This window comes from Orbicella franksi, chromosome 14 (assembly GCF_964199315.1).
Source record: "Orbicella franksi chromosome 14, jaOrbFran1.1, whole genome shotgun sequence".
NCBI classification, from domain to species: domain Eukaryota; kingdom Metazoa; phylum Cnidaria; class Anthozoa; order Scleractinia; family Merulinidae; genus Orbicella; species Orbicella franksi.
Window position 1 is genome coordinate 19,266,897 of NC_138158.1, and position 27,879 is coordinate 19,294,775.

The 27,879-nt window shown below is 38.1% G+C and overlaps 1 protein-coding gene across 3 annotated transcripts; it reads left to right on the forward strand.

Annotated features, from left to right (window-relative positions):
• LOC145468577 (uncharacterized) lies at positions 1 to 27,874 on the forward strand. 3 transcript variants are annotated; one of them, XM_081452313.1, is made up of 9 exons: positions 1 to 74; positions 14,746 to 14,853; positions 17,639 to 17,836; positions 19,509 to 19,597; positions 21,453 to 21,669; positions 23,126 to 23,239; positions 24,033 to 24,206; positions 24,911 to 24,999; positions 25,187 to 27,874. In XM_081452313.1, the coding sequence occupies exons 1-9, from the start codon at positions 60 to 62 to the stop codon at positions 25,374 to 25,376; spliced, it is 1,194 nt and encodes a 397-aa protein (XP_081308439.1). In that variant the 5' UTR covers positions 1 to 59; the 3' UTR covers positions 25,377 to 27,874. The 3 variants fall into 3 exon arrangements, with proteins under 3 accessions (XP_081308439.1, XP_081308438.1, XP_081308440.1); XM_081452312.1 differs by lacking the exon at positions 1 to 74 and having other exon boundaries at positions 11,426 to 14,853; XM_081452314.1 differs by lacking the exons at positions 1 to 74; positions 17,639 to 17,836 and having other exon boundaries at positions 11,426 to 14,853.
• The last annotated feature ends 5 nt before the right edge of the window (positions 27,875 to 27,879 follow it).

A 27,879-nucleotide genomic window follows, 5' to 3' on the forward strand; every position in this document is an offset into this window, starting at 1 on the left:
GAAAATTACATACTAGATTTTGACAAAGCGATAGGCTTCTCTCTGATGGTAGTAGAATCATGGCGTATGAAAAGGTGAGGTTTAAAGTTTTCCAGTGTCTTTATTTTCCCAAGAATTTCTTTAACACAAACATGAAATATTAGCTTCCTTCTACTTTCATTCTAGTAGTGTTATTTAAGTAAACATTTGTGACAAGGGGAAAAACTTGAATTTGTACCTGTCGCTTCTAAAATGTCGTCGCATCCATGCTTGGCTGGTCGTTCATAACGCATATAAGTTGCTTTACTGTTAAACCAGTCGATCTATCAGACATTTCTTTTATCTACGAAGCTAACATTCGTCGATCACTCGTTCTCCTACAATTAAGAAATCGAAACATTATCTTCGAGACAGCCGCTTGGGTTAAAAACTACAATATATTTCGATTCTGCTCGGTTACGTAGGCCAAATGCCATGTTCAAAGGCTTTCAGGTCGACCGAAATTCTAATGTTAGTAAAATAAGCGATCAGAACGCAGGGGCGATTCATTTCGAGTAATGTTCTTCGCGTTGGCTATTCTCTTCTTGATTACTCTGGTTAAAAATTTAAAAAAAAATGTTATTGTTAAATTTAAGCGAAGTAGAAAAATTGGAACGTATCGGACGCAGTAGCTTTTACTGAATCAATAGATAGCTGTTATTACGTATATCTATAAGAAGCGAAAACGTTCCGAAATCGGAAATATATTTACGTGCTGTAAATCGAGATCGACTAAAACTGATCACTAGTCTCAGTGTTATTTGTGCCACGAAAACATTGAAGCCTACTTCTTTGGTGAAGTAAGCTCGAGTTCGTACGCTAATTTCTGAGTTGATAGGCCTGTAGAAAGGCTTGCTGTTTTTATTTGTTAGCGAAAATGAAATATACGTGATAAATTTCCTCTATATTTCACGAAAAGAAATTCACCATCTGCCTTTCAGGCCTTTTAAAACTTTTGCATACATTAAGGTTTTCGATATCAAAAACAGTTTAGAATAGCCGAAGCAATAAAAGACGCTGTATTCGCAGTTTAATATTAAACGCCTTCCAAACTAAAATGTGGTGTTCCAATTTGATAAAATTCAGAGTAAATACTGAGAACCACTTCAAAAATGGCTACTTTTTCGGTGTAAAATAGAAACCTGTCTCGGAGAAATGTTATTTTTACGTTGCAGGCTTGGAGGTTTCCTTGGAAATGAGTGCAAAATTGGCCTAAAGTGAAACGTAGAGCTTAGACGGAAATCTATGATTGCCATTTAATTCCAAAGACGATATTTGCAATATACTAAGAATCTTAAACTGGTGTTAAAACTCAGAGGAAAAGTTTCCCTGTTTGCAAGGAATGAAAAAATTCTTCCGAACAATTTCCTATTCTTTATTTGAACTGAAATGTAATGTTTAAGTCACGCATAAGAAACCAAATGATTTTTTTGAATTTCTTGTCTCGAGAGGTACCTCCATAGAAAACGATTCAAAATTTCTGATCCCCCAAACAACACAAGAGAGGATTCAAAATTTCCGATCCCCCAAAGAACACTAGAAAGGGTCCAGAATTTCTGATCTCCCAAAGAACATTAGAAAAGGTTCAGAATTTCTGATCCCCCAAAGAACATTAGAAAGGGTTCAGAATTTCTGATCCCCCAAAGAAGACTAGAAAGGGTTCAGAATTTCTGATCCCCCAAAGAACTCTAGAAAGGGTTCAGAATTTCTGATCCCCCAAAGAAGACAGGAGAAGATTCAGAATTTCTGATCCCCTGCAAAGCCAGTGTTACATCCAATGTAGCCACATTAAATCATAACACTGAAGACAGGGTTTAGATCTTGCTGCCTGCCTGAACAATGTCTAATCAAAATATTTTTTCTTCATAACAATATTCAATTAGAAATTTTATACAAATATAGCATAATTCTTAACAGATTCCATACACTCAGATTATACTGAGAGTGATGAAGAACAATTTTCTTCACAGCAGTCTATTAATATAAGTAACTGTAAACATCACACATTGTATTACAATGATCTATGCACTTCAAAATTACAGTAGCTGTAAGTGTAAAAAAAACAATATCAAACAGTACCTAAGAGGATAGGAAAGTTCAGAATTGATCAAAACAGTAAGATTACTCAAACTGCACGACCGTAGGCATAAATGCAGACTCCACTTTCTCTGTCAGAATTTGCCCACCTCATGTGAAAGAAAAATTTCTAACAATTTCTGTTTAACATGGAAACAAGGCACCTCACTGTTATAAAACAAGAAGAGCGTTCAGGAACACTACAGTACATTACAGGGATGACAATTAAAGACTGCAATATACATGAACATTTAAATTTGCAGTTGATACATTTAAGTGGGTCAATGTACTCTACATACATGTATACAGTGTCCTCCAAAAACCTGTTGTCATATAGCAGAGGCCATGGACTTTAGCTTTGCCCAACACGTTTTTACATCTTCAATCTAACTTTTTGAGTGGGCTACCAGTTCATTCACACTTCAGTTATGCAACCAGTTTGACCATGCTCAAAGGAGAAGAGTGTGGGTAAAATTGTTTTTATAAAGACCTGACAGATATGGATGCAAGTATTGTAGCTAATGCTACAAGCAATTCTTTTCTTTCTTTTTTAATTTGGCATACTCATCTTGGAGATGTTTCCTGGTAGCTGGCAATAGTTTGCTGTCCTCAGTTAAAGAAGCCCTCCCAAAAACAATGATATCTTATTACTAGTTTATTACTAACTTCATGCTACTTGCAACTATCTCATTTCTGGTTGAGGGATGCAAATCTCTATTCTTTTTTCTATCCAAGAGGTTTTGTAGATAGAGGATAGCTATCTTTGACATGGCTTAAAGCTTACTAATATCTATCTATCAGATAGTTAGGAAATAGATTGACTAGCTAAAAACTAGCTTCCTGTGTAGATAGTCAACAGATACTTAGATGGCCTATCTATCCACTAACTTGTCTATCCAAAAACCACCACTAATGTAGTAAGCCAAAACCTAGGCTATCTGAAGACTAGTCCTTACATTGAACAATAAAACACTATCCTATCTAGTAAAAAGATAGCCTATCTGAAAACTACCCATCACTCATATCGCACTGTGATAACCTACCCAAAACCCAGAGATAGTAAAAAGATAGCAGCCAATCTAAAAAATTATCCATCACTCATGTACATGCAGCACTTTAATATTTACCTAACCAAAAGCTTTCTTAGTCACAGGTGGTGAAACTATAGCTAACTATTGAAAACTCTTCATTATTCATTTTATATGGATCTTTGATAACTGCTCTTCAAATCCTAAACCTAAGTGAAATCTCTGTATTTACATAGGAAAATGTATAAATAACTAATAGTTTTATTTAAACCTGCTACAGTTGTACATTAAAATTTCATACCAAAAACCAGGCACATCCAGATGCAAAAGGAGGACAAAATCTGGCTGGAAATGAGTTTCCATTATGTTGCGATTTATCACAAAACTTACTTAAATTTAACACATATCTTTCTAAAATCCTGTTTGAAACACTTCTCAGCTACTTAAATTGGAGTCTAGTAAATGTTTACATTCTTCAGTAAATTTTCATGAAATGTAAACAGATTTCATGACCGGAAAAGCACAAAACATTCTTGACATTAATTTCAAATTTCACTTACAGTAATTTCTTCATGAAAGTATTTTTTTCAATTAATTTTATCCATGAATCATGGGTTTTTCAAATTATGGCAAGACTTATGTACAAAGGTCTGGAAGTGGTTAAAAGTAATTTTCCGTAACCTAGCTGTGAATTATATCTGCTGTTCTAAATAACCTCTATTTGCATAAAGAAATGCCAAATTATAAAGGACCTTTGGAACACTGCCCAATTAAAGAGAACTTCAACCACCCTAATGAAAATAACATCAGTCTTTTGCAACTCAAGTAATAAGTGGCAAACAAATGGTCTTGATAATGTAATATGCACATCTAACATAACCTCAAGAGCACCACCATCAACCTGAAAATCAAAAAGGTGAAGGATGTTGCTTTTTGATATCTTGTGTTTTAGGTGTTGTATACTACATATGTATGCCCAGTTGATCCTAGACAAGATATACACTAGATATATAAGAAGTATATGTAAACTACATGAGAGAGCTCACATTTATTGCACTTATTGTACTTTTACAATGAATGATTTTCCCAACACGAAATTGTTCGTATATTGTTGCGTTGAATACAGTTGCTTTCATAACTCCTTTAGGAAATGAACATTTGTATTCACGAAATATACAAGACTTAACAGTGTGTTAAAGCATCTGCATCTTCTGTAATCTTCCACGATCAATTTAACCGGCCAGAACGTTTCCAGTATTTTAAGAACCGTCACAAATTATGCAAGAAAATCAGTTTACCTTGGAAAGCTCCAGGAACCATAACCTTTCTGTAAACCTGACGAGTGTAAGAGAAACCGCCAGCTGCTGGCAAATAGTTTGATTGCCACACTGTTTTGCCGACGAAACTTCATACTTTTCCACCTTTACTGGGATTTGACTCAACTGGAATAACAACGGACATCTGTAAACAATTTGTGACTGCTTTCCAACGTAGAGCAAGGCTATATAATAACAGAGAGCTTTGTTATCGAATCCTTACAACATTGACCACGATCTTTGCCCGCCATTTTGGTGTTTCCGTCCGATCCCATAATCCTTCGGTCAATCTGATAAATGAATACTTTTGACCAGCAGATTCCTTTTCCAAAGGAGTCGGTTATTTGCGCGCAATTTCGAATCCAACATTGTCAATAGCAGCAAGAAGCATGGAATGATTTGTCCAAGTTCAAATGAGTATCTTGGTTGCTTCGGTGAAAGAAAGGCAAGTCGCAGAAAAGTAAGTATATCATAATTGTTGCTCAACATTACAGTTAGCTGCTCAATCTTTGAATCGAAATCAATGTTGTGGCTGAAGAAATTTCGTTGTTATATTTATTTCGCGATCACTGAAACACAAGAAAAACGTTTGTTCTCCTGATTTTATTAGCACCCGTAACGAAGAAATTATTCACACGCATTTCCTATGTATGAAATGCTTGCATAATAACTTGTTAGTGTGCTTTTTGAAGAGGTAACTTAAAGTTTACACTGAATTGATTTGAAGCTACAGATCACGCTCGATACACTTCACTACCGCATTGCCTACATACTACTCACTATTCTTTACAAAAGAATACACTCCCGATCAATTGATTAATGAAAAACAATGTTAATTCTATCGCTATTTATAAGAATATTTAGCTTCAATTGCTTCATTGCAGAGCAGAGGGAAAAAAAAGGCAAGAATAGCGGCCCTCAATCCGAAACGAACACATTAAAGCAGAAAACGGAGGTGGCGCAGACGGCAGCTGAGTCCTGATTAAAATTCTTGTTATCTTTGATGTGGACTTTAAACAACAGCTCGTAATTCTGGAGCCTAAATTCATATCTTTTTGAATTGAAAATAAAACCTTTCACTGTCCGAAATGAAACTGCAATTTTTGTCTCGATCCTTTGGCGTGGTTTCAAATCGTTATTAATAATGACCTAGCTGTGAATATTTCATTTGTGTACTTTTCTGATGCCCTTTACTCTGTGATCCTTTTGTCTGTAATGTGTTTAAAGTTACTATCCAATCGTTACTTTTTAGCTATCAGACATCTAGTTAATTTCTTGTGAATTATAAATAGACGGCCATTTCTGTCCTGTCACCTGACAAGGGGGATCAGAAATTCTGAATCCTTTTAAGAATTATGGGTAGATGACCGTTTTGTTCTGATAAGTTATGCACTGGGGGATCAGAATTTTTGAATCCCTTTAAGTCATGTGGGATCAGAAATGCTGAAATGTTGTAGAATTATAAATCGACAGCTCTTTCTATCATGTTAGCAGATTTGGTGGGGGAGGGGAATCAGAAATTCGCAATACTTTTAGAACCATGAACAGATAGCCGTTTTTTCCCGTGAGGTGATGGGGATCAGAAATTCTGAATGCATTTAGAATTATAAATAGATGACTGTTTTGCTCTGACGGGTTGTGGACTGGGGATCAGTTTTTTGAAACTATTAAAGTCTTGGAGGATCAGAAATTCTGAATCCTTTTAGAATCATAGATGGATGACCGTTCTATTCTGATAAGTTGTGGGCCGGGAGATCAGAAAATCTGAATCTCTCAAAAAAGGAAAGCGCGATGGGTGCACGATCTTTTTTACATTAAATTGTACATTTTGGTGAAATTGGATGTATTGTCCCTGGCGGACTCAACTGAACACTTCTTTTTCTCCTTCCAATAAGCCAAAACCTTTCGGAAACACAAACTTTTTCGGCATCAAATACCAGTACCCTTCGGAATTTTTCCAAATTGGAATGCCACATTTTAGTTTGGAAGGCGTTATTAAGGTTGTTCTAGGAAAAAAAAAAATAGGTTTAAAAGTAAAATCATATGCGTCTTAATGAATTAGCGGCTCTTAAGGAAAATACGGTTTCAAAGCTTATTAAATTTCAACTCAAAACTGAGCTCTCGGCCAGCTGCATGCTTTATTCTGTATTTTTCAGCAACAAAAAAATCGAAGTCGCCATCTCGAAGGTCAACCACCGAAAAAGAACGCAGAATGCTTCATGCACATTTGCTATCTAGTCTTTAACGGCAGATAGATTTTATGATCAACCTAGAATCTTATTAAGGAGAATAATAAAACATCGGCGAAAAACTGAAAGAGACCTCCACGTGCGCGCGTGCCGCCTAAACCGAAAATCAAAATGAATTGAACTCCTATTTTCAGGCTAAATTGACAACATCCACAATTTAAATACCTCTGTTCGAATTTTGGTTTTTGGTTTAAAAATCGAGCAACATTTGTATGTTAGAGAAATAGTAGATTTTGGTGCTCTTTGGGCAGCGGAAAATCACTTGCACATTATTTATTTCAATAAGTGCTTGTAACATTTGCGTAAGTCAATTAAAACGAACAGACCCTCTCCGACAATTTTTCTTTTGGGAAGTGGGGCTGTGACACAGGTTAGCAATTTGTCAATAGGACAGTCATGGAGCTTCAACGGGTAAGATTCCCTGCCTCTGTTGGCGTTTTGCTTTTATTATTGTCTTTTGACACAAAATTGAAATATTTAGCTTTCTCAATTTCATTCTGGCACAGTTAATTAATATTTATGACAAGAGGAAAATCTTGGCCGACAATGAAAAGAACATTCATATGTGGTCATGATGAAATGAACTTTAACAGACTCGTCACCCGTTTGTCCTCGAACAGAAAGACATCGAAACAGTTTGATTAAGACATGGTTTGGCTGGAAAACTACAAAATATTTCTTCTCGGCCACGTGGGCTAAGTGCTATGAATTCGGCAAACTTTTCGTGTCGACCGAAATGTTAATGTTGAACCATCCGGACGCGGAGGTGATTCGTCTTGAGTAATATTCTCAACTTTAAAATTATCTTCTTTTCCATTCTAAACGAAGATTTCATTGTTCAATCTATAGCGAAGTAGAAAGTTATAAGCGGATGCTGTACCTTTTATTCAGTCAGTAGATAGCTATCATTACTTATATCTATAGTACGGTGGACAAAACTGTTCTGGATCGACGTTTTACAACAAAAAATTTAAAGCAAACAAAGTGACACAAATGATTTTGTGATTGTCTTAAACTTTACTAAATTCCACGCATGAAAACTTATTTTTATATGGATCACGCAAGAAAGGCTTGCGTTACACCTTGTCCAAATTTGGTAACGGAGTCACAAAAGTATGCAAAATCACGCAATTTCTGAGAAAATAGAGTCACATTTGGTATGTTGTTTTGCGAAGAAACTCTTTTCGTGTTGCAGGGCTCGAAATTGCGACTCACTGGTCGCCAATGCAACCAAAAATTGAGCACTGGCGACTAAATTTTCAGAACTGGTCGCCAGCTGGCGACTCGCGTTTTGTCCGATAACTAAAGAAAACCACAACACAACTTTGTTTTTAAGTCTTTTTATTAGGAAATCGATCTGGTATGGTAGCTAGTATACAACTCACCTTTCCGTCCCCAGTAAAATAATGTCTGAATATTACAAGATAATCGAAAAAATGTATTTCGTCGATACTGCGTTCACGGCGCGCCATATTGTTTCAGCGGCTTCTTCCGAAATTGGGATCGCAGGCGCACTTCAATGCCATGTGCTTTTCATTTGCCGCGAAAATGGCGGCGGATGGCAGATACCAATCAGTTGAAGGAATATACGTGAGTTTTTACGTGCGGGGAATGAAGATTCAAGCATGGCGTTGTTTGTCGGCAGCGAAAGGCGGCGAGGAAAGCAAGTCGAAAATAAAGAACGGCATTTCGAAGAAGTAGCAAAGGGAAAATACGCAAGGACCCGTGTTTGTCTGACAATGAAAACCACGGACTTAAAACGTTTTATGCTTCGCTTCATTTAAAATGACTATGGAGACAACCATCACCTTCGGATCAGAGACATATCACCTGAGAACAACAGTAGCTTTATAACCTTTTTACTCGTGTTGTTTTTAATTGCTTTCGCTCTTCAATTGTGACTTTTCTTGCATGCAAAGTAACGTATAAAATCGTGTTCTTGTGTAAGTTATAATTATATAAAATAAGTTGGCGACCAAAATTTACGATCTGGCGACCAAAATTTTTCCTTTAGTCGCCAGCTGGCTCCCGAACGAAAAAGTTAATTTCGAGCCCTGTGTTGGCGGATTTTTTTGTCAAGATTTTCACAACAAAGCATGAGAAAGACGTACAACTTATTTGGCCACTGAAATACGATACTGTCTCCAGAAACTGATATTCTTTAAAGTCTTTAAACTGTTGTTGTCACTAAATCGGTCGTCCACCTGTTTTAAAGATGGCTGTGTTTAGCTCCCGTTTCGTAGAAGCCATAATTGCACAAAACACTGCTATGTTAAAGCGTTGTCGGTCAAGAACTTCAGACACGGCTATTTGTGCTTTTAGGAAAGTTTCCCGACCTCTTTCTGGGCTCATCCACCAGGATGCTTGCCATTTTCTCGCATTTTCCTTCATAACAGCTTGAGATTTTTGTTTGATTTTCCCTCTGGCCCTTCAGTGGTAGCACTACAACATGAATCTTTGATTCTCTAAACCGCTGATGTATCACAGGATCATAACTGCTGTTTAGATGGGTTATCTCTCCTTCATCACAACATGTCCTCGCCGAATTCATGAAAAAAAAAACAAAAAACAAAAAAAAACACATAAACACAAAAACAAACACGCAACGATGTTCTTCACACAACAACACTGGTCTAACTATGCGATGTCGATGTAAACCATGACTATATTTTTCTCAGAAACCGCGCAATTTTCCGTACTTGTGTGATTCAGTCCGCAAATTTAGATACATTGTAACGAAAGTCTTCCTTGCGTGATCTATATGAAAATAACTTTCCATGTGTGGAATTTAAGACAATCAAAAAACTATTTGCATCGCTTCGCTTGTTTTAATTTTTTGTGGTAAAACGTCGATCCGGAATAGTTTTGTCCAGCGTACTAAGAAGCGGAACCCTGGAAATAGGAAAAGACTGTCGGAACATGTTCCAAAAATTATAATATAAGCCGAGAAATTTCGGAGATTTGATTGGTTGATAGTGTCACTATATTTTGCGTAATAGTGGTATAACAGCAAAAATGGTAGCCTGCGAACAGGCTTCCGGCGATGACGGAAAAAAACAATCAGCAAGCGCGAAACAGAAGAATTCGGAGAGCAAAGCGATCGGGGCGGGGACAGGGGAGCCTGTAGACTTTGTTTTTGATGTGCCTATCCGCCCTTGGTGATTAGCCTGTAACAAATCAGTCGATGAAGTAATTAGACCTGTCAAGAAGCTACATCTTCTCCACATGTAAACAGTTCTAATCGAACTAATCAAACAGCCAGGCCCGGCGTCATAATATAGAGTGCAAGTAAGCAACATGTTCACGAAATATTTCAAACTTAACTTTGGCCCTCCAGAACCAATACTTAGTGAGCTTAAAACATATTTTCCAATACTGAAATGAGCCTAAAGAAATTATAAGCACATAAAATAGAGGTGTCAAACTCTGCGAAGCGACAAGTAGATAGCAGCGGAAAGTCCGGAAACCATGCCTCTGATGACCTCTAAAAAAAATTGCTATAGCACTCCCAAAACGGCTCCACTCCACTAGCTTGTACTTAAAATTCCTCCTCCTAACAGAACATGAAGTACCCTTCAGAGTCACTTGTAAAATAACGAGAAGTCGAGAGACCGAAACTTAAAGAGAACGGCAAACACACTATTGTCACGAGCCGTAAGAGACATATAATTTTACAAAGATCTGACAAATATTCATCTCAAAGATGTCAACAATCAGCGATTTAACCAATCATATCATGATACCGGGAGCTGGTATCATAGAACGGCGGCATCAATAGAATGTCTACAGGCTCCCTCGCTTCGTTAGGGCTCACCGGGAGCCTGTTCGCAGGCTACAAAAATGGATGGTGTAACAAAGTTACCATGGCTGTTAAAATTTATGGGATTTCTTGAAAGGTAGACCAAAATTTCCAATCGGAATTTCCGAATAGAAATGAGCGTTCCATTTGCTAGTTTTAACTTGTTATAGTTCCAGGCTCGCTCTATAATTTCCTTTCTTCCGGCAAAATCAGCAAATGCCAGAAATCGACCGGAAATCGGCAAATGCGGTAAGACACAACTCGGTGTTCTCAGTCGAAAGATTGATACCGTTGCAGCCTTTTTACACAAGTCAGAAGATCAAAGGACAATTCAAACCAAAGGAACATAAACCTCCAATTGTGAATCAATAAAACGTTGTTTATTATTACAAGTGTGGTCTGTGTGATGCAGACCATGTAGGCTTCTCGAGTCGACACCTACATCAACGTGTGGAGGAACATAAGCGATCATCAATCGGCAACCACGTAAAGGATCCAGAGACCATTGGAAGCAATTTCGAGATTTTGAAAACATGTCAGAGTAAACTCGACTGTTTGATTTTTAAAATGCTTTTTATTCGTAAACTTAAACCAAAACTGAACAAACAGAGTGACTCGATCCGCGCGAAGCTATTTACTTAATTATTTCACTTTTTATATCGTTTCTATCGCCTTAGGGTTTTTTTATTATTCCTGCCGCAATTTTCTTGTATCGTTTCTATGTAAATATTTTAGAGTTTTAGGGCCTCTTCATATGAGCCCGATAACCGGGCTGGCTCGGTTACCGGGACCAATTTTGTGGTCTGTTCATATGGGAAATTTCAGCCCGGTCGACCGGGATGAAATCCAAGAAAAACAACCAAAATGGTGGGATATAAACTTTCATCGTTGGCGACTGTCGTGGCTTTTCGGACTCCTGTAACTTTACTAATAAAACTAATTCGCATACTCCTAAAATGGAAATACATTCAAGACAAAAATTATGCCATTTTGGCCGCTATGTTGCGAAAGTGAAGCTATTTTGTCTAAAAAGTTTCGTCCCGGTTACCCGGGCTGGTGTGTTCATATGGGAAAATTTTCATCCCGGTTACCGAGATCTCGGTCGCAAAAACCGAGATCTCGGTAAGCGGGCCAGCCCGTCTTCTCGTATGAACACATCGAACATTTTACGAAGGAAAGAGTGGCGAGGCGAGATCTCGGAAACCGAGCCAGCCCGGTTGACCGGGCTCGTATGAAGAGGTCCTTAGTCAGTGTCTCATTAGCATTCTCATAATCGATTGTATATATCTGAGCTCATACAAAAACTTAACTTTCAACTTGAAAATGACCGGTCAAGCCTTTTAATTCCTTCCACACTAGTCCGTCACGAAAACGGAGCTTTTCGAAAACGCTCTTGAAACCGGAGGAATTTGAAAACGCCGGCTTTGCGTTTTATTGCGGACGGAAAACATTTTGAAAACGAAACTTTTCGTAAACGATGACGTTACCATAATCGTGACGTTTCTCTACCCGAGTTTTACTCAAACATAAATGCACAGTGACCGGTGACTGTTGCGTTTTTAAATTCCTCCGGCGTAGCGTGGACGGAAAATATCAGAGTGAAACTTCAGTTTTCAAATTCCTCCGGAGGAATGTGGAAGGGGGCCTTCCTGCCTGACTTCAGTTCTTTTAATTATTTGCACGCGTTATGTGTTTACAAGTGTACGTCTGTAATTTGCTTACAACTATCCCATGGAAGTATTAAGGATGTCTTCTCTTAATTAGCGTCAATGTGAAAAGATAGGCTACTTAACTTTTTCGTATTGCCATCGCTGGTAAAAAGCATGAAGAGTTTAGTTCCCAGTTTATTACATTTGCTCAGAAAATAGATCGTGCGATTTAATTTTCATCTTTTCATTAATTTATAAAGTCTGCTATTCTTTGGCAGGGTTTCCGTTATCAATAAACATAGAGTGGTCGGGGGTAATGGAAAGCGCTGCATTCCTAGGCAAAGCACTTTTCTTAAGGAATAATTGGCATTTTAAGGAAATACTAAATGAAAGCTTTAATAAGAAAATAGTCAATGAAAGCTTTTGGTTCATCTCTTTAAATTCAGGTCAGCCTTTCAGCAAATACAGTATATTTGTCGCACAAGAGCTGGCCAACTTTCCTCGTCTATACGAGCAAATAAGAATTGTCACAAAAGCTGTCACATAAACACTGTCACATGAAAATTGACCGTGTAGACCAGACTTTAATTGTCATAAACTCAGTTTGCTTCGTCATTTATTATTTCTTAATTTCGTCATTCACTAATTTCTTAATTTCTTTATTTGATATATTTTTCCCTCTCGCCACTTTTGACGGTTTTTTTTGTTATTATTATTTTCACTATAACAAGATAATTATAAGTACAGTAATTTAAAAGCAAACTGCAAAGCATACTTTCAAAACAACATTTATGAGCCGCAACGTCCTTTGTCCCTCTGTAACTTAGGCCCGGGTCAAGCGCCGTACTTCACATGAGCCGAACCCAATTCAACCAATTAGGCTCATGTGAACTTCGGCGCTTGGCCCAATTAAGTTCGACTGATTTTATTTGGAGCGGCTGCGGCGTTCTTCACGTCTGGCCAGACGTGAATGACGCCTGAAGACCGACTTTTGGTCAAACGGCGATCTTCACATGAGTCGAACTAAACGCATAATCGAAGGTTTAAAGGCGCCATTTTGACTTTACCTTGAAAAACCTCTGAACAAGACCGCCTTTGTTTTTTATTTGGTGTAGCAGATCTGTACAGCACCGCAAATGATCCCCGACCGCAAATGATCCCCAGACCGGAAATGATCCCCAAACTGGACCGCAAATGATCCCGAACTGCAAATGATCCCGATGTGGACCGCAAATGATCCCGCCGGAAAACGAGGAATGGCATGGAGTTTGTTCTTTGGGTCGAGGTTTCACCTTTTAACCTAAACAGAAAAAATTCATAACTGACCATATTCTATAAAGATATAATTCTCAGGATAAATAGTTCTTCGGATAGATTAATTACCGTAAAAGCTCCGCGGAATACCTTGTAATCGGCTTTGCCTGTATATCACCATAACATTTCATAACAATTTAACCGAAGCGAAAATTGTGAACGGAAAAGTCAGATATTCTGCACCTCAATTTCTAAATCGTGTCTAGTTTTCTCGCCTGCACGTTTGGTCATACCGATAGTACTAGAGACTTTTCAAGTGCGGTTTCCAGTTTTGGTTAATCACGCGAAATGAAAAAACCTCTGATACCTGGGTTACTCTTGTTATCGATTTTTAAAATCAGTAGCAAGAAATTTTAGCGGATATCGGGTAAGGTTGTTCGTGAAGAAAGACTTCGTTGGTCTGGAAATCTTACACGAAAACGGCTTACTTCGGGCTGCCATTCGACTTTTAGTTCGTAGTAAAATCCAGTTTCTCGGTTTTCCGCATGCTTCCCACGGGTAATGAAGGTAAGAGTTAGATCCCTCAACATATTATGCAAGTTGACCAATCAGCGCTCCTGTCCAGATTCAGTAACACGTTTACATCTTTAGTATGGAATTTCAGGCTGTAAATTGCAGATGCCAAAGCCAAACCGGCTTGGAGCGTTGAAAATATCATTCGTTGTACTAAAAGGTCATGAATACTCACGATCGCTCTTACTGATGGTATTAAGTTATAATTGTTGTAGATCGAACCAATTGAGAAATGGTATCGCTGTTTACGACCTTTATTCTCCCTGATTTTTTTGAGGAATTGTCAAAGGAAAATGAGATGGAATTATTTATCACGAGAAATTTATTTAAATCGTAGTTTAAGTTGTCAGTATCTTTTCTTTACATTTATCGTTTGGATGATGAAAATAAAAGGAATAAATGAAAACATGGAAGGAAGCTCCATGCCGTTCCTCGTTTTCCGACGGGATCATTTGCGGTCCAAATCGGGGATCATTCGTGGTTCGGGATCATTTGCGGTCCAATTTGGGGATCATTTGTGGTCGGGGATCATTTGCGGTGCTGTACAGATTGGTTCGACTGAATTCAGTTCGACGTTTGACTCAAACAGGCGTTCTTTTAATTATTTTAGTCGACCCAAATTGTCATTGGGTTCGACTCATGTGAGCATACATCCCAGTTCAGTCGATGTTTGGCCCAGGCCTAAGCGCTTTAACCAAAAACTGACATGAAATGCTTCTTGCACAATTCGGCTTCCAGGCTGAAAAAGTCTTATGTAATTTTGACCTTTTCTTTCTTTTTCAGCCTTCGTGGGTAGAGTATTTCACTTCTTTAGCCTTGGGAGTCTCCATGCGTTCAAAGGACCCCAAAACACAAGTGGGTTGCGTTATCGTGGACTCAAAAACTCTGAAGGTACGTTTTCAAATATTTGAAGCCATTGCCGTTAGTAATTTAAAGAAATGGTCGAGAGAGCAGCAAATAAATCGCTAGGTTGATTTAAAAAAATACTCGATGTTTTTTTTTTCTTTTATTTTGTGAGGTATGTTTCGATGTGACCACCTCAATCGGCCGTTAAATTAATTTGATTATAACTGAACTTTTCCCAAGATATGACTCACAATGCGAAACTTGTTTTTTAGTTTGAAATTCGGACTAAATCAAACTTCAAATATTGATGATTTTAACAACTTTTATTGTTGGATCATTTTCAAGTCATGGCAATTAAAGGACTTTATCTTTCATAGTAATTATTATGCCTCCTTTAGACATTTAGGTCCTGAAAAAGAGTACTACACTACACACCTTTTTTTTTTTTTTTTATAATAATTAACAATTATTCACCGAAGTGGAGGTAAATATCCATCACTTTCACCGACACTGAGGTGAATAATTGTTTTAGTCTACACCACACAAGCTGAATAATTAGCGGACCAAAACGTTATTTTATGTGTGACAAGCGGTCGGAAATTTTAAAATCTCTCGCGCCGGCTGCTCGGAGGTGAATAGTACTTGCTAATAACCTCATAGTTAACCAATCAGAGCGCGCGAAAAGCACTATTCACTTGTGTGGTATATACTAATATGTTTTATAAGAATAAGGAGGCTGAGATTTTGGATCATTTTCAAGTCATGGCAATTAAACGACTTTATCTTTCATAGTAATTATTATGCCTCCTTTAGACGTTTAGGTCTTGAAAAAGTGTAGTAGACTTTGTTCTTTCTTATAATAATTTGTTTTATAAGAATATTGAGGCTGTGATTTTGAAAAGAATATAATTTTATTTGTTGAAAATTTGTCAGTAAAACACAACGTGTCTTTAACCAAACCGTTCCAAAATTCTTCCATCTCTAAACGGAAAAACTAGCTAAAGAGAAACAGAAACAGCACTAGCCGTATGCTGGGTGCTAATAACATTTCTGAAAAAAGTCATGTGCGTCATTTAACAAATTGACGTCAGTCTTTTATGCGTCTGTCCTCTTATTGATGATAAATTGCGTCATAACATTGTCAAAGTGGTTGTGAAACCACAAGCCGCAGGCGAGTGGTTCCGCAATAAACTTTGACAATGTTATGACGCAATTTATCATCAATAAGAGAACAGACACATAAAAAACTGACGTCAATTTGTTTTTTACAATAAAAAAACCCCAAAACGGTCAAATGCCTGGAATAAATGAGGGTAAAAGACGCCGTAAACTTGCCGTAAACAAAGATAAGTGAATTTTATTCAAAATGATGCGAACATTGTCAATAGCTTTTCTCGCTTTTTGATTGGCTACTTAAAAACTCCATAAATCTCACTGGTTAAAACGTTGACAGTTTAACAGCTGAAGGTTGAACTTGAAAGCTTGCATAAATTAAAATTTTCTCCTTCTGCACTCTTACTGATGATAAAAATGAGCCAATCAGCGCGCGAGTAATTGGACAGTTATTGTAAAAATCAGGCTTCAAGGACGGTGCCTGCTTTTGTTAGTGCGCACACGTTCTGCGCATCACGCAAGCCATGGTTTAAGCGCCACGCGCGCGTTGGGTTGACATTGGCGCAATCAACTACGCCACCAAGTACACGCCTAAAATGAAAGCAAAATTTTCCTACTGTGACCAAATCAAGTTAAATGAACCTGTACTTAAACCAGGAACACGAGAATAGCAGCATATCGCTAACCACTAACTGTTAACGTCTTCCAGCTGAAAACCTAGTTGTTATCTGTCGAAAATTATATTGAAATCCAACTGTAAACATGTACCTGTAGATGGCGTAGTGCGCGCGCAAAACAAGTGCGAGATACACAAATGTTTTACTTACTGGGGAGGTGACAGGAAAAAATGTAACGGGCTCCGAAAAACTTTTCAAAAACGATCAATAACTTTATAAAACGCGAGGTTACCCCTACATTTTATGTTATGAAATGGAGGTGGCAAGCCTATTTAACACGTGATTAGTTTCTGGTTGTGAGCAAAAGGTATTTAGACTGTATTTTAGCTGAACCAGAGGAAGGCTCTCAGAGACGCTAAAAGCGCTTTTGCAACGATATTGTTATTGAAAACATATCAAAAATGGTTTTTCTGTTACCATTTGCCATGTAGTTTAAAGATCTTTTTTAAATGTATTTGCTTTTCTGTATGTAAAGGAGAATTCTAAGGAAATCTGTGAAGAAATTTCCTTTCCTTCTTTTTTCAGAAAAAATGCTGATGTCAGCATTTTTGTTGAGATTCAAGGCTAATTATCTCGAAAAAATGCGTGGCAACCCCCAGTTTTCTTTGTGGATTCCAATAGCCCTTGCAAAGATCTAATTTTTCCGTGTGGTTCTAACCTGGCGCAAAAACGTTTGTATTTAGTAGGCACCGTCCTTAATACCTACAGGCTGGCTCCAAATACTTCAATATCATCCAGACACCAAATACATTCGAAAACAGAAATGTCATACGCTACAATCTAAGAGTATTCACAAGAATATTTTCAGCCTAAAATCGGCGGAAAAATAAGAATATTCAGCCTCGGCCGGAAAAACAATATTCGTATAAAAAAAAGAGTGTAGTCTTGATGCGACAGTACGGACTGAGTTTCGTACAAAAACAAAGCAAAAAACAAACAAACAAAATAATAAATTAATAAATAAATATATAAATCGATAAATGAATAAAAAAATAAATAAATAAATAAATAAATAACATCGTCTTTAATATTTTTGACAGATTCTATCGATTGGATACAACGGTTTTCCACCGGGGATCTCAAATAGCGTTAAGAACTGGTCTGATGAAGAGAAAAATTACTTAGTTGCTCACGCGGAACAAAATGCCGTCCTTTTGAAGGGAGGAGCAAGCCTGGAGAACGCAATTGCATTTGTGACCCTTTTTCCTTGTGAAGACTGCGCGAAAATGTTAATACAGGTAAGTGCATTCTACCATACGCTCCATTTTAATACTTATAACATAATATTTAATACTTATAATATGCTTTTTCTAAAAACAATAATAACTAAAGCACGTTACAGTTAACGAAATAAATTCTCACCAGTCACAAGTTGAGAATGAAACTACCGACTAATCTTAAGAGTTGAAATTAAAATCGTATCACAAATTTACAAATGAAGGTTACAATCTGAACAGAAGGCCTTAGGGGGTAAATAAGTCTTGACTTAACGCGTAAAAGTGTCAATGTTCCTAGCTTGCCTTACTGACAGAGGAAGGCTACAACCATAAACACGTGACTGCCCATGGTCAAAACAATTCTTACAAGTCACCGGTTGAGAACAAAACTACAGTAAAAACCCACGTATAATAGCCTAGGTTTTTTCGAGTTAGCCTCCATAGGTTCTTATATAAATGGTGTTTCCTGTAAAATTAGGCTACTGGGTTTTTAATCAGGTTCTTAATTTCTGTTAAGAAAAACTACTTGCACGCATGAGTGTGACCGTTATATTGAATCATTCACAATACAGTATCGTGGTCTTATAACACTGCCACTGTTCTGGTAGTTTTTGTTACTTTTAATTTGTTTGTAATGCATGTTATGTACTGTGTTATATTTGAAAAAATAATAATAATAATAAGAACCTGTACTGAGATTTTAGCCCAGAATGGTTCTTATGTGAAGGGTGCTCAATTGTGAAATTTTAACCTAACAGGTTCTTAAATTTTAGGTTCTTATAGCAGGTTTTTACCGTACCGACTAATCTTAACAGTTAAAACCTTATATCCTATGATAAATTTTGAAATTGAGCTTAAAAACTCAATAAAAGGCTTTAGAGAAGAAATGTCTTGACTAAACGCTTATGAGTGTCAATGTTCCTAGCTTACCTTACTGACAGGAAAGCTGTTCCACAAGACTGGGCCGAGCCTGCAACTATAAACGCACACGCGACTCCACATAGCCTTTTCCGCTCTGAACCGCAGACTTGCTAGGAATATACCATTTCCGTTTCGACGCAGTTAATAGAAAGCTTAAGCAATGACGACGGCGACCCGTAGGACAACGCCTAATAAAAAATGAATTTATATTTTACCTTCAAATATCGCAATTGTCTAGTTCTGTACAGTGCGCCTATTGGTCTCTGAACTTGCTGAAACTAAATACGAAAGGCTAGCAATTCCGAATGAAAACACACACACACACACACACACACACGCACACACACACACACACACAAAATATCGCCGCATTCGTTCGCGTTCTCCAAAATACGCAGAAGTGGTCATTTTACGTTGTTGTTGTACAAAGGACGGCAAGGAAATGTACAAAGATTCTATAATGTGAAGCCAGTAAGAGTAAAACTCATAATTCCAAGATAGCCAGCAGCTTAACCCCGGAGTGTCTTATATGTAATAGGAAATAAGAAGAAAACCACGTCAATGCGACCGCCCCGTTAACAAGGCCAACGGCCACATTTTGAAATCCAGACCTCTCCGCTTTTGTTGTGGAAGTCAAGTTGCTCTTATGCTAACTAGGTCCATTTACGTGAAAAAAGCAGAGAGGTCTGCATCAGGAGTAGGACTTTTATATACGGTTTACATGTGTGGTCAGGAATAAATCATTTATTCTAAATACGTTATCTCTTGTTAGGCTGGCGTAAGGAGAGTCTATTATCTCTCTTTTCGAGATAAATACAGGAAATCAGAAGAGATATTCAAGGCAGCTAAGGTGGAACTTTTGTAAGTTGAACTACATATGTAGCGACATACGAAGCCCTCACGTTCACACGACGCCGGAAAAATTTGAAAACGCAGCTCTATTTCTACGGCTAGACCTACAGTCCACACTAATCCGTCACGAAAACGGAGCTCATCGAAAGCGATGGCGTCATGATAATCCTGTTATTCATCTGACCGAGTTTTCCTCAAACACAAATACTAAATGACCGGTGATTCTTGCGTTTTTAAATTCCTCCGGCGTAGTGTCGACTGAAAACATTTAAAGCGTTTTCAGAGTAAAAACTTCGTTGTCAAATTCCTTCGGCGAAGTACGGACGGGAGCTTAGACATTCCAGTCTTTGGCATTTAATCACAGCTCCGCCAATAAAATTGTATCGCCAATAGAGTGTTCTCACTCTCGTGGCCAGCAGCCATGCAAACGTATTGAAACAAAAGAAAGTGTTTACATAAGATAAGAGTTCAACTCCCCCAGAATTGGTTCGAGACATCAGCATGCATGGCCGCCATTTCTTTGTTTTGGGACACCGATATGCATGGCTGCCGTGACGTCAGGTGAAAAGAATCTACGTTATTTGAGCAGCTTTAATCAATGAATAAATTGAGATCTGGCCCTGAACCCTGTCTGCAGAATTTTTTTTGTACAAAAAAAAAATGTAAAAATGTTCTTTAGCATTTAGACTCATATATTCAAAACCAGAACAGTACTCGAACAGTCTTTTTTTTTTAATTAGTAGTCATGGTAAATTCTACCTCTTAAGACGAAACGAATTTGACGTCATGTGGATCTGATGCGTTATTGGTGCTAAACGGTTTTAAGCGTATCATTAGGCTAGCTGTATGTTATAGAATGTCGTGGCCGGAAATAACTGGTTGTCTGACTCGAATTCCAGTTTTGCACAATAGCGAGGCACAAGTAAACAAAACACTAATAATAATAATAATAATAATAATAATAACAACAACAACAACAATAATGATAATAATAATAATAACAATAATAATAATGATAATAATAATCGTATCTATAAAAAATTCTCAATCGTGATTGGTTCTCCGCGCGCCTATTTGTCACGTAATCGGCGCGTGATCACGTGAGTGTCCGATTACAGATCTCCAATTTGAACTTTTTGTAACTGGATACCTGTAATTGGATACCCAAGTGATTCACACGTCAATTACGCGCGCTTTAATGGCTTCCTTCGCAATGTTTCCTACAGTTTTCAAAACGCGACCAGGGTGGTCGCTAAAAAGAATTGCTCAAAAGACATTTTTAATTTCGAAATTTGTTTTAGATACGATTAATTAGTAATTGGACCTCGTGCCGTACAATTCAGGGAAACGTCAGTGCTCTTGATTTCAAATCAACCTAGCGCTTCACGCTCGTCCGATTTTGAAATTACTCGCGCGATTTCTCCCTAAATTGTACTCCACTCGGTCCAATTACTATTATTACTACTACTACTACTATTACTACCGCTACCACCGCTACCACCGCTACCACCGCTACCACCGCCACCACCGCTACCACCGCCACCACCGCCACCACCGCCACCACCGCTACCACCGCTACCACCGCTACCACCGCTACTACCGCTACTACCTGCTACTGCTGCTACTGCTACTACTACTACTTCTACTACTACTACTAACAATAACAATAACAATAACGATAACGATAACGATAACGATAACGGTAACGGTAACGGTAACGGTAACGACAATGACAATGATAATGATAATGATAATATGTAGAAACTTCCGTTCTCTCAGCGAAAGTTCCTAGGAAAAAAAAACAATGTTTCTACATGTATACTGAGTTGGAAACAAGATCTGACTTTTATTTTCTCGTTTTCAGGCCAGTTAACAGAGGGGATGACGGTACATTGACTATGTTTCAAAACAGATTTATGAACATGTATAAAGCAACGTTACAAAACGTAACGAATACCAAGAAAGATGATTCCAGTAGACAGTTATATGACCAGTTAAAGGAGGAAACAAAAGACCTCAGGGAAATGGACATTGAAGATCCATGGGCAAGAGGCATTGAACCTGGAAAAAGATCTGACGAGGTAATTGATAAATGTATTTGTTTAACTCTTGTTAAACCAAGTCTGAATTGGGTGGTAGTGAAGTAAAGGTGTGTATTAGCAGCGGCTTTCCACCTTTATTATAAATACCCATCCCCGAAGCCTGCAAGTAATCTAAGATCAATTTATAGCTTAAGCTAGTTTAGTTAGGGCGAGTTGTGCTGGGTCAGTGTCATCTGGTGTAAGATAGGTGCAATCGCTATCAGTAGTTTAATTACAGTTGGACCCCGGTGATTCGAACTCGGTTGTTTCGAACTGAAAACCATTCTCCTTGGATTTACCCTTCAGTCATTTACTATCGGCTATTTGGAGCTGCCGCTGTTTTCAACTACAGTTGCTCCCCACTAATTCCAAGTCGGTTATTTCGAATTCCCTTTTATTTCGAAGTGAAAAACACTTCCCTTGGATTTGCCCTTCAGTCATTTACTATGCAGACTATGGGCCTTAATTTTGGAACCCCCGCTGTTTCAAACAATCTCTCGTTTTCCCCGAGAGTTCGAAATATCGGGGTTCAACAGTAGTATCATTGTGTTGGATTTAGGCAAGTTAATTTAGTTTAGTTTAATCAGTAAATTTAATTTACTTTTCATTACGTAACTCTACTCTACCCTACCCTACTCCAGTTAAAAGATAGGTGGTGAAGATTAGGTTATTTTAATTTCAAATTGACAACAAATCCGAAGAACACCTTCGAGACCTAGAATAGCCGGTCCTATAAAAAGAAGCAAGCAACAAAAACGTTTTGTAATATTTTGGTGCTTTTTACAATACGATGAACCGAAATAGAGAGCTAACTAGTACTTGTACGGCAGTTTTTAATTGAGTGTCGAAAGTAATCGGGCAATTATTTTGGTTTTCGTTTTGGTTTTGCCACTGTATGAGATTGGCCGAGTAGTCTAGCCTAAGGGCCTCCACAGACTGGACACTTAGTTGTCGACAACTAAAAATCGTAGTGTGTGAGATGAGTTGTCGACAACTAAACGCTAAATTCTTATTCGTTGACAACCAAGCAGTTTCCCTTTTCGCAAAAGCAAACTGCTTTTTGTCAACTATAAGTTGTCGACAACTACGTTTTGACCGGTTTTTCCGTGTGTGGGAATCATTGGTTTAGTTGTCGACAACCATCGGAAAATGACACACATTTGAGTATGCGTTTTGTGTTTTGAGCATGCGTAGTGAACGTTATTTCCCAAGCTCTCCCTGGCCTGAACTACTAACACTCCAATGTGTGGAATGCTCGCATCGGACATAATTAGTTGTCGATAACATTTTGTTGTCGATAACAAATAATTGTCGACAACTAAATGTCTAGTCTGTGGAGGTCCTAAGTGATGTAATTCAATCCCCTTCGTAACCGATACTACGTCAATCTTCTTGCATGGTGGCCACTTTATTCTTAATGAGAATTTCTAACTCGAATGGAATCCTTTTTCACTAGATATTGTTCAAGCAATGGAAAGATTATTTCCTTTTTCTGGCAGTCGTTGCCGGCATAAGATCTTCCAGAGATGCCAAAGAGGGAGCGTTGCTGGTAGATTCCAAAACTCTCAAGGTGTGTTCAATTTTGAGAACTTCAACCTTTTTCAGATATTAATTAGTTAAGTAGCATAGTTTTGGGGGTACGTTTTAGAGCCAATACATGATTGGAACAAGGTTCTCATCACCAACGACGTTCCCAAACGTTCGTTCTCCGTGAAGAGTGGATTAATACTTGATTCATGTTTTAAAGAGAGGGTTACACGGTTCGGCGTATGTCTATTATTTATTCGCCCGTGCAAGCTTTTTGGCACAGGCCCAATTTTTCTTTGTTTATGAACCAATCGTAAGCCGGTCACCTAATTTCGCATGCAAATATGCAATAGCCGTAAAATCATCAACTGTAGAATAAATCGCACGGGTCAACACTAAACTCAACAATCGACAACGTCGATAAAATCCACTGAAATCTCTTAAGAATTTTGGTCATCCGTCATTCTGCCACGACTAACTACTGAACTACATCTGAGTGGGGCTTTTAAAGCGATAACATTGATAAGAAGCGAACAAAAGGATTTTGTTTAGAGAAATACGCCGAGCCGTGAAACCCTCCCTTTAAGCCGTACATCGTCGAGTTATGATGAAATTGGAAAGTTGCAGGGCACTCAAGAAGCTAGAGTGTTGCCCCTCCAACAACTCTTAAGCTCTCTCTGTGTTCTCCAGATTTCCCAAACTAACTTTTTCAAAAATACTGGGTCAGTCGGGCGATGGAAGTTAAAACACTCTACGGAGATAGCTAAGCTTCTAACCGTACTTTCTAGTACTATGTCGAGCACTGGTAACATGATCTCACGTCGCTGCATTTACAGATGTGTTCCCTATCTTACCAAGGGTACCCTAGAGGCGTAGAGGGAGCCCCCGATGATGCGATGATGGTGTCCGCCATTATGAATGTCCTTTCTCTTCGCTTTTACGAAGGCAACAAGTTTTACGCATTTTGTACAAATTTTCCAAAGGAGGGGGAGGTGAAAATTCTTGCCCAGGTGAGAAATTAAAAACAATGCATCGTAACGTAGTAACTTCTTCGTTGGATTTTTTTTTTTTTTAACACCAAATAGGATATGTAATAGGCTTTTTAAAAGTCCGCGACTTAGTCAACGAGAACTTAAAGATAACTATTCAAATTGGGAGAAGGTACACTGTCAGCCTCGTTTTCGGCTGGCTATAACGCTTCCAGCTCGTCACGCGAAAAGCAATGCAGTCGAAGCTCTCTCGATGGCAACCTCAGGAATTTGAAAGGTCATAACTAGTGATCGCCGCGTGCAAAATTGAATTCTAGTAAGTGACCGCGTGCCGATACAAGTGGTTGGTATAGAGGCTGGTCTCTCACGAAAACATTCCAGGGGCACTCGACGAGCTTACGTTTCGAAATCTACGGAGGAATATAGATTCCTAAAAAAACTAAACAACGAAGAAACGCTTTCTAAACTGCAGTTAAAAAACAGTTCAAACGGGGCTTCACTCGAATGGTTGTAAGGGGAGCTTTGACGGTAGACAAGAAAGATCTTCAAGACGGTTTTTTGTGTGTTCATCGAAATTGACCCTGGTAACAAGCAACCTGCACCTCGACGAAAATGGCCTTAAATAGTATAGGTGATCGTTAATTCTCGTTTTATTTGTAATTGTCGGTGTAAACTAAGTTTCTTTCAGGCTCGTTTATTTATGTCTTTACTCTTCTTCATTTCAGGCAAAGGTTGAACGCCTCTATTTCATATCGCCAACCAATATGACTACAAGGGCCCTAACAATCTTAAAAGCCGCAGGGGTTAAAACTGTGTAAGTAAAGCAAACTTAACTAATGCCAGTTTCTTCATACATTCTCTTCAATTCTCCATACGACACAATACGTATACAAACCCCACGGGGGTTCTCTTCACAGTCGGTGTGAGCGGGCCTTCCTACCACTTCTCCAAATCTGACCCAAATATTGTATCATAGTGTAAGATGTCTGTCTTATTCATAGGCCCATTGATCCCTTGAACGAGAAAGAAGTAGAGAAAGAGATAGAAAACACCTTTAAAGGACTGGCGGACAAAGAGGATAAAAATACAACTTCATTCAAAAACTGGCCAAGGATTCAAGGGACTAGTCCATATGAGTTGGAGCCAAAGAGACGCAATTCTGGTTTGGAGGGAGTAGCGACCAAAAGCTGAGGGGTTCTGCATTTTGCCTCAGATTGTGGTCTGAATTATCTCATTTTAATCTAAAAATTAAGTTATGACGTCATATCTGATGACGTCACCTAAACGTATTAGAAAAGATTCTAAATTCATATCATTCACCATTTACATCGTTTGATTATGCATGATTATGCATCACCAGTTTTGGTCTGAGCATTGTTTAAAATTCCAAATTTCATATTTTTCAGCTGTTGATGTGCCCTAAAAAAGAATTAAGGGTATGGCATGACGTCATCAACTGTGACGACATTACTTTACATTCAATAGCTGTGTTGCCCAAAAAGAGGATAAGATCCTCTGTTCACTTGTCAAGTTTGGTGACAACAAAGTGTAACGAATACCCCATTCACACCAACGTGTCAAACTTGTTTAAAAGTTGTTTAACTAAACAGGGTTAAAAGTTTACTGCTCATACTGTGCACGCCCTACAACTTAACACGGTAAAAACCTGTTTGATTGAAATATGTTAGCAGGTGGTTTAAAATTTGTCTTTTCAAAATGACTGCAAAGCGTAATCAACAAATTAGAAAACTCTAAACCTGATTTGGTTAAACTAGTTTAGTTAGTGTGAATGGGGCAAAAGACAAATATAATGTAATAATTTTATGCACAAGGCTCAAAGTCGAGAAGATCCAATTATAAGTTAAGATCCTGTGTTCACTTGTGAAGTTTGGTGACAACAAAGTGTAACAAAGAGATATATAATGTTATAATTTTATGAACAAGGCTCAAAGTCGAGATGATCCAATTATAAAGTTTTATATAACGGCTATTTATGAATAAACACCATAAGTAAAGTTCTAAATCATATATCTTCCTGTATTGTACAGAGAAATTTTAATTTTAGGTAGCAGAGCTTTTTCGACATGGGCCCAACGTTTTTACGCAGGTATTTTCCTAATAACGAGCCCCCAATTTGTACTCCGAGTGGTTTTCCAATTAGGATCCCCAGTTTTCTAATTCAAGGCCTTTTTTCGACCAGGGTGTCCAGTTTTGTACTCTGAAAGCTTCTTCGACCTTGTACTCAAGTTCCTCTTTGAATTAATGTCCCCACTTTTGAACACCGAGGGCGCTTTTGTCCAGGAGGCCCACTTATGCACTCCGGGTGCTTTTCCAATTACTTGGAGTGCTTTTTTAAAATCTAGTTGCGCGCTTTTTCACTCCGTGCCTCCATCTTGGTAAAGGTAACGAACGCTTGAATTTGCTGTATCGAAAGGTTCTGCAGCTGTTTTCCTAGACCCTTGCCATTGATTTATTTTTTTGTTTTAGTTTATCTTAGTTTTACTTTTTAATAATGAATAGGTATCTGAAATGCGCTAATAAAGATTCATTTTTAAAATAGATGCGTGTCCCTTTTTAAGTGATCACAACATTGTTGTCAGCTTGATTTGTCACTGATTTAATCGGCAAATCAAGTTACACGAAAAAAAGAAATTCCTTGATTTGCTAATCTGGCAAGATCAATAGTCATGGTTTCCACAAACAGCACTTTGCACAATTCCCTGACTTTTCCCTGATAAAAATAGCATTTCCCTGACTAAAGAAAAAGTGTCAGATCTAGTAGCGGCTTCTGGCCTCCCCTTACAGCCGTCATTTCCAACCATTCATTGAGATTGGTACGTTTTTTTTTTTTTAATTCCTTCTTCATTTACGAAAAACATCGTTGAGATTGCAGTGACTCCAAATGTTTCTTCCAACCTTCAACGATATTACATTAGTCGTGTTAAATTATTTGAATTTTCCTTGATTTTGCTTCAAAATGTCAATTTTCCCTGACTCAAAATCAAATTCCCTCCTGGGCTTTTCCCTAACCCGGCAAAAAGTTCTTTTTCCCTGACCATTTTTTGACCCATAGCAGCCCTGATAGATACTTAAGGACGTTGCTGCGAACATTTTCCAGTCGATAGATTTTTTTGAATTTTTTACTGTAGTGAGATAGTGAGTTCCTTGTGTCAGAAATGCAAAAAAATTTCGGGTTTAGAGACTTCGTTTCAGAGATAAAGCGTGTAGAAAATTACCCTGATTTTGAAAAATTGGCGCACGTAATTCAGCATGGTCTACAGGGGTTTATAGTTTAAAATATCGAAGGTGAGTCAACAGAGGCAAGTGAGTCTGTTGCGTAAATAATTCCAAATGTTACCAACGTTTTCACAAAACTTAACCCTTCAAGAGGCATTTTAAACAGTCGCACAGATAAACGCCGCACAGATAAACAAACAGCTAAAAAGAACGAAATTCGATGGTGCATTTTGCAAAAAAATTGAAACTTCTAGTCCATAGATTTTCTTCATTTTTTTCGCTAAACGTGGAAAATCGGTAGAGAAAATGATCCATCAAAAGAAAAATAGGGGTCACCGAACGTCCAACATCTTTAAATCCAGGCAAAGCTATGGCAATGGCCATCTGCCCTATCATTGTTCATTTTATGACTTAGCGCGCGCTCTCATGCATGACGCGTGTGAATTTGCGTGCTTAA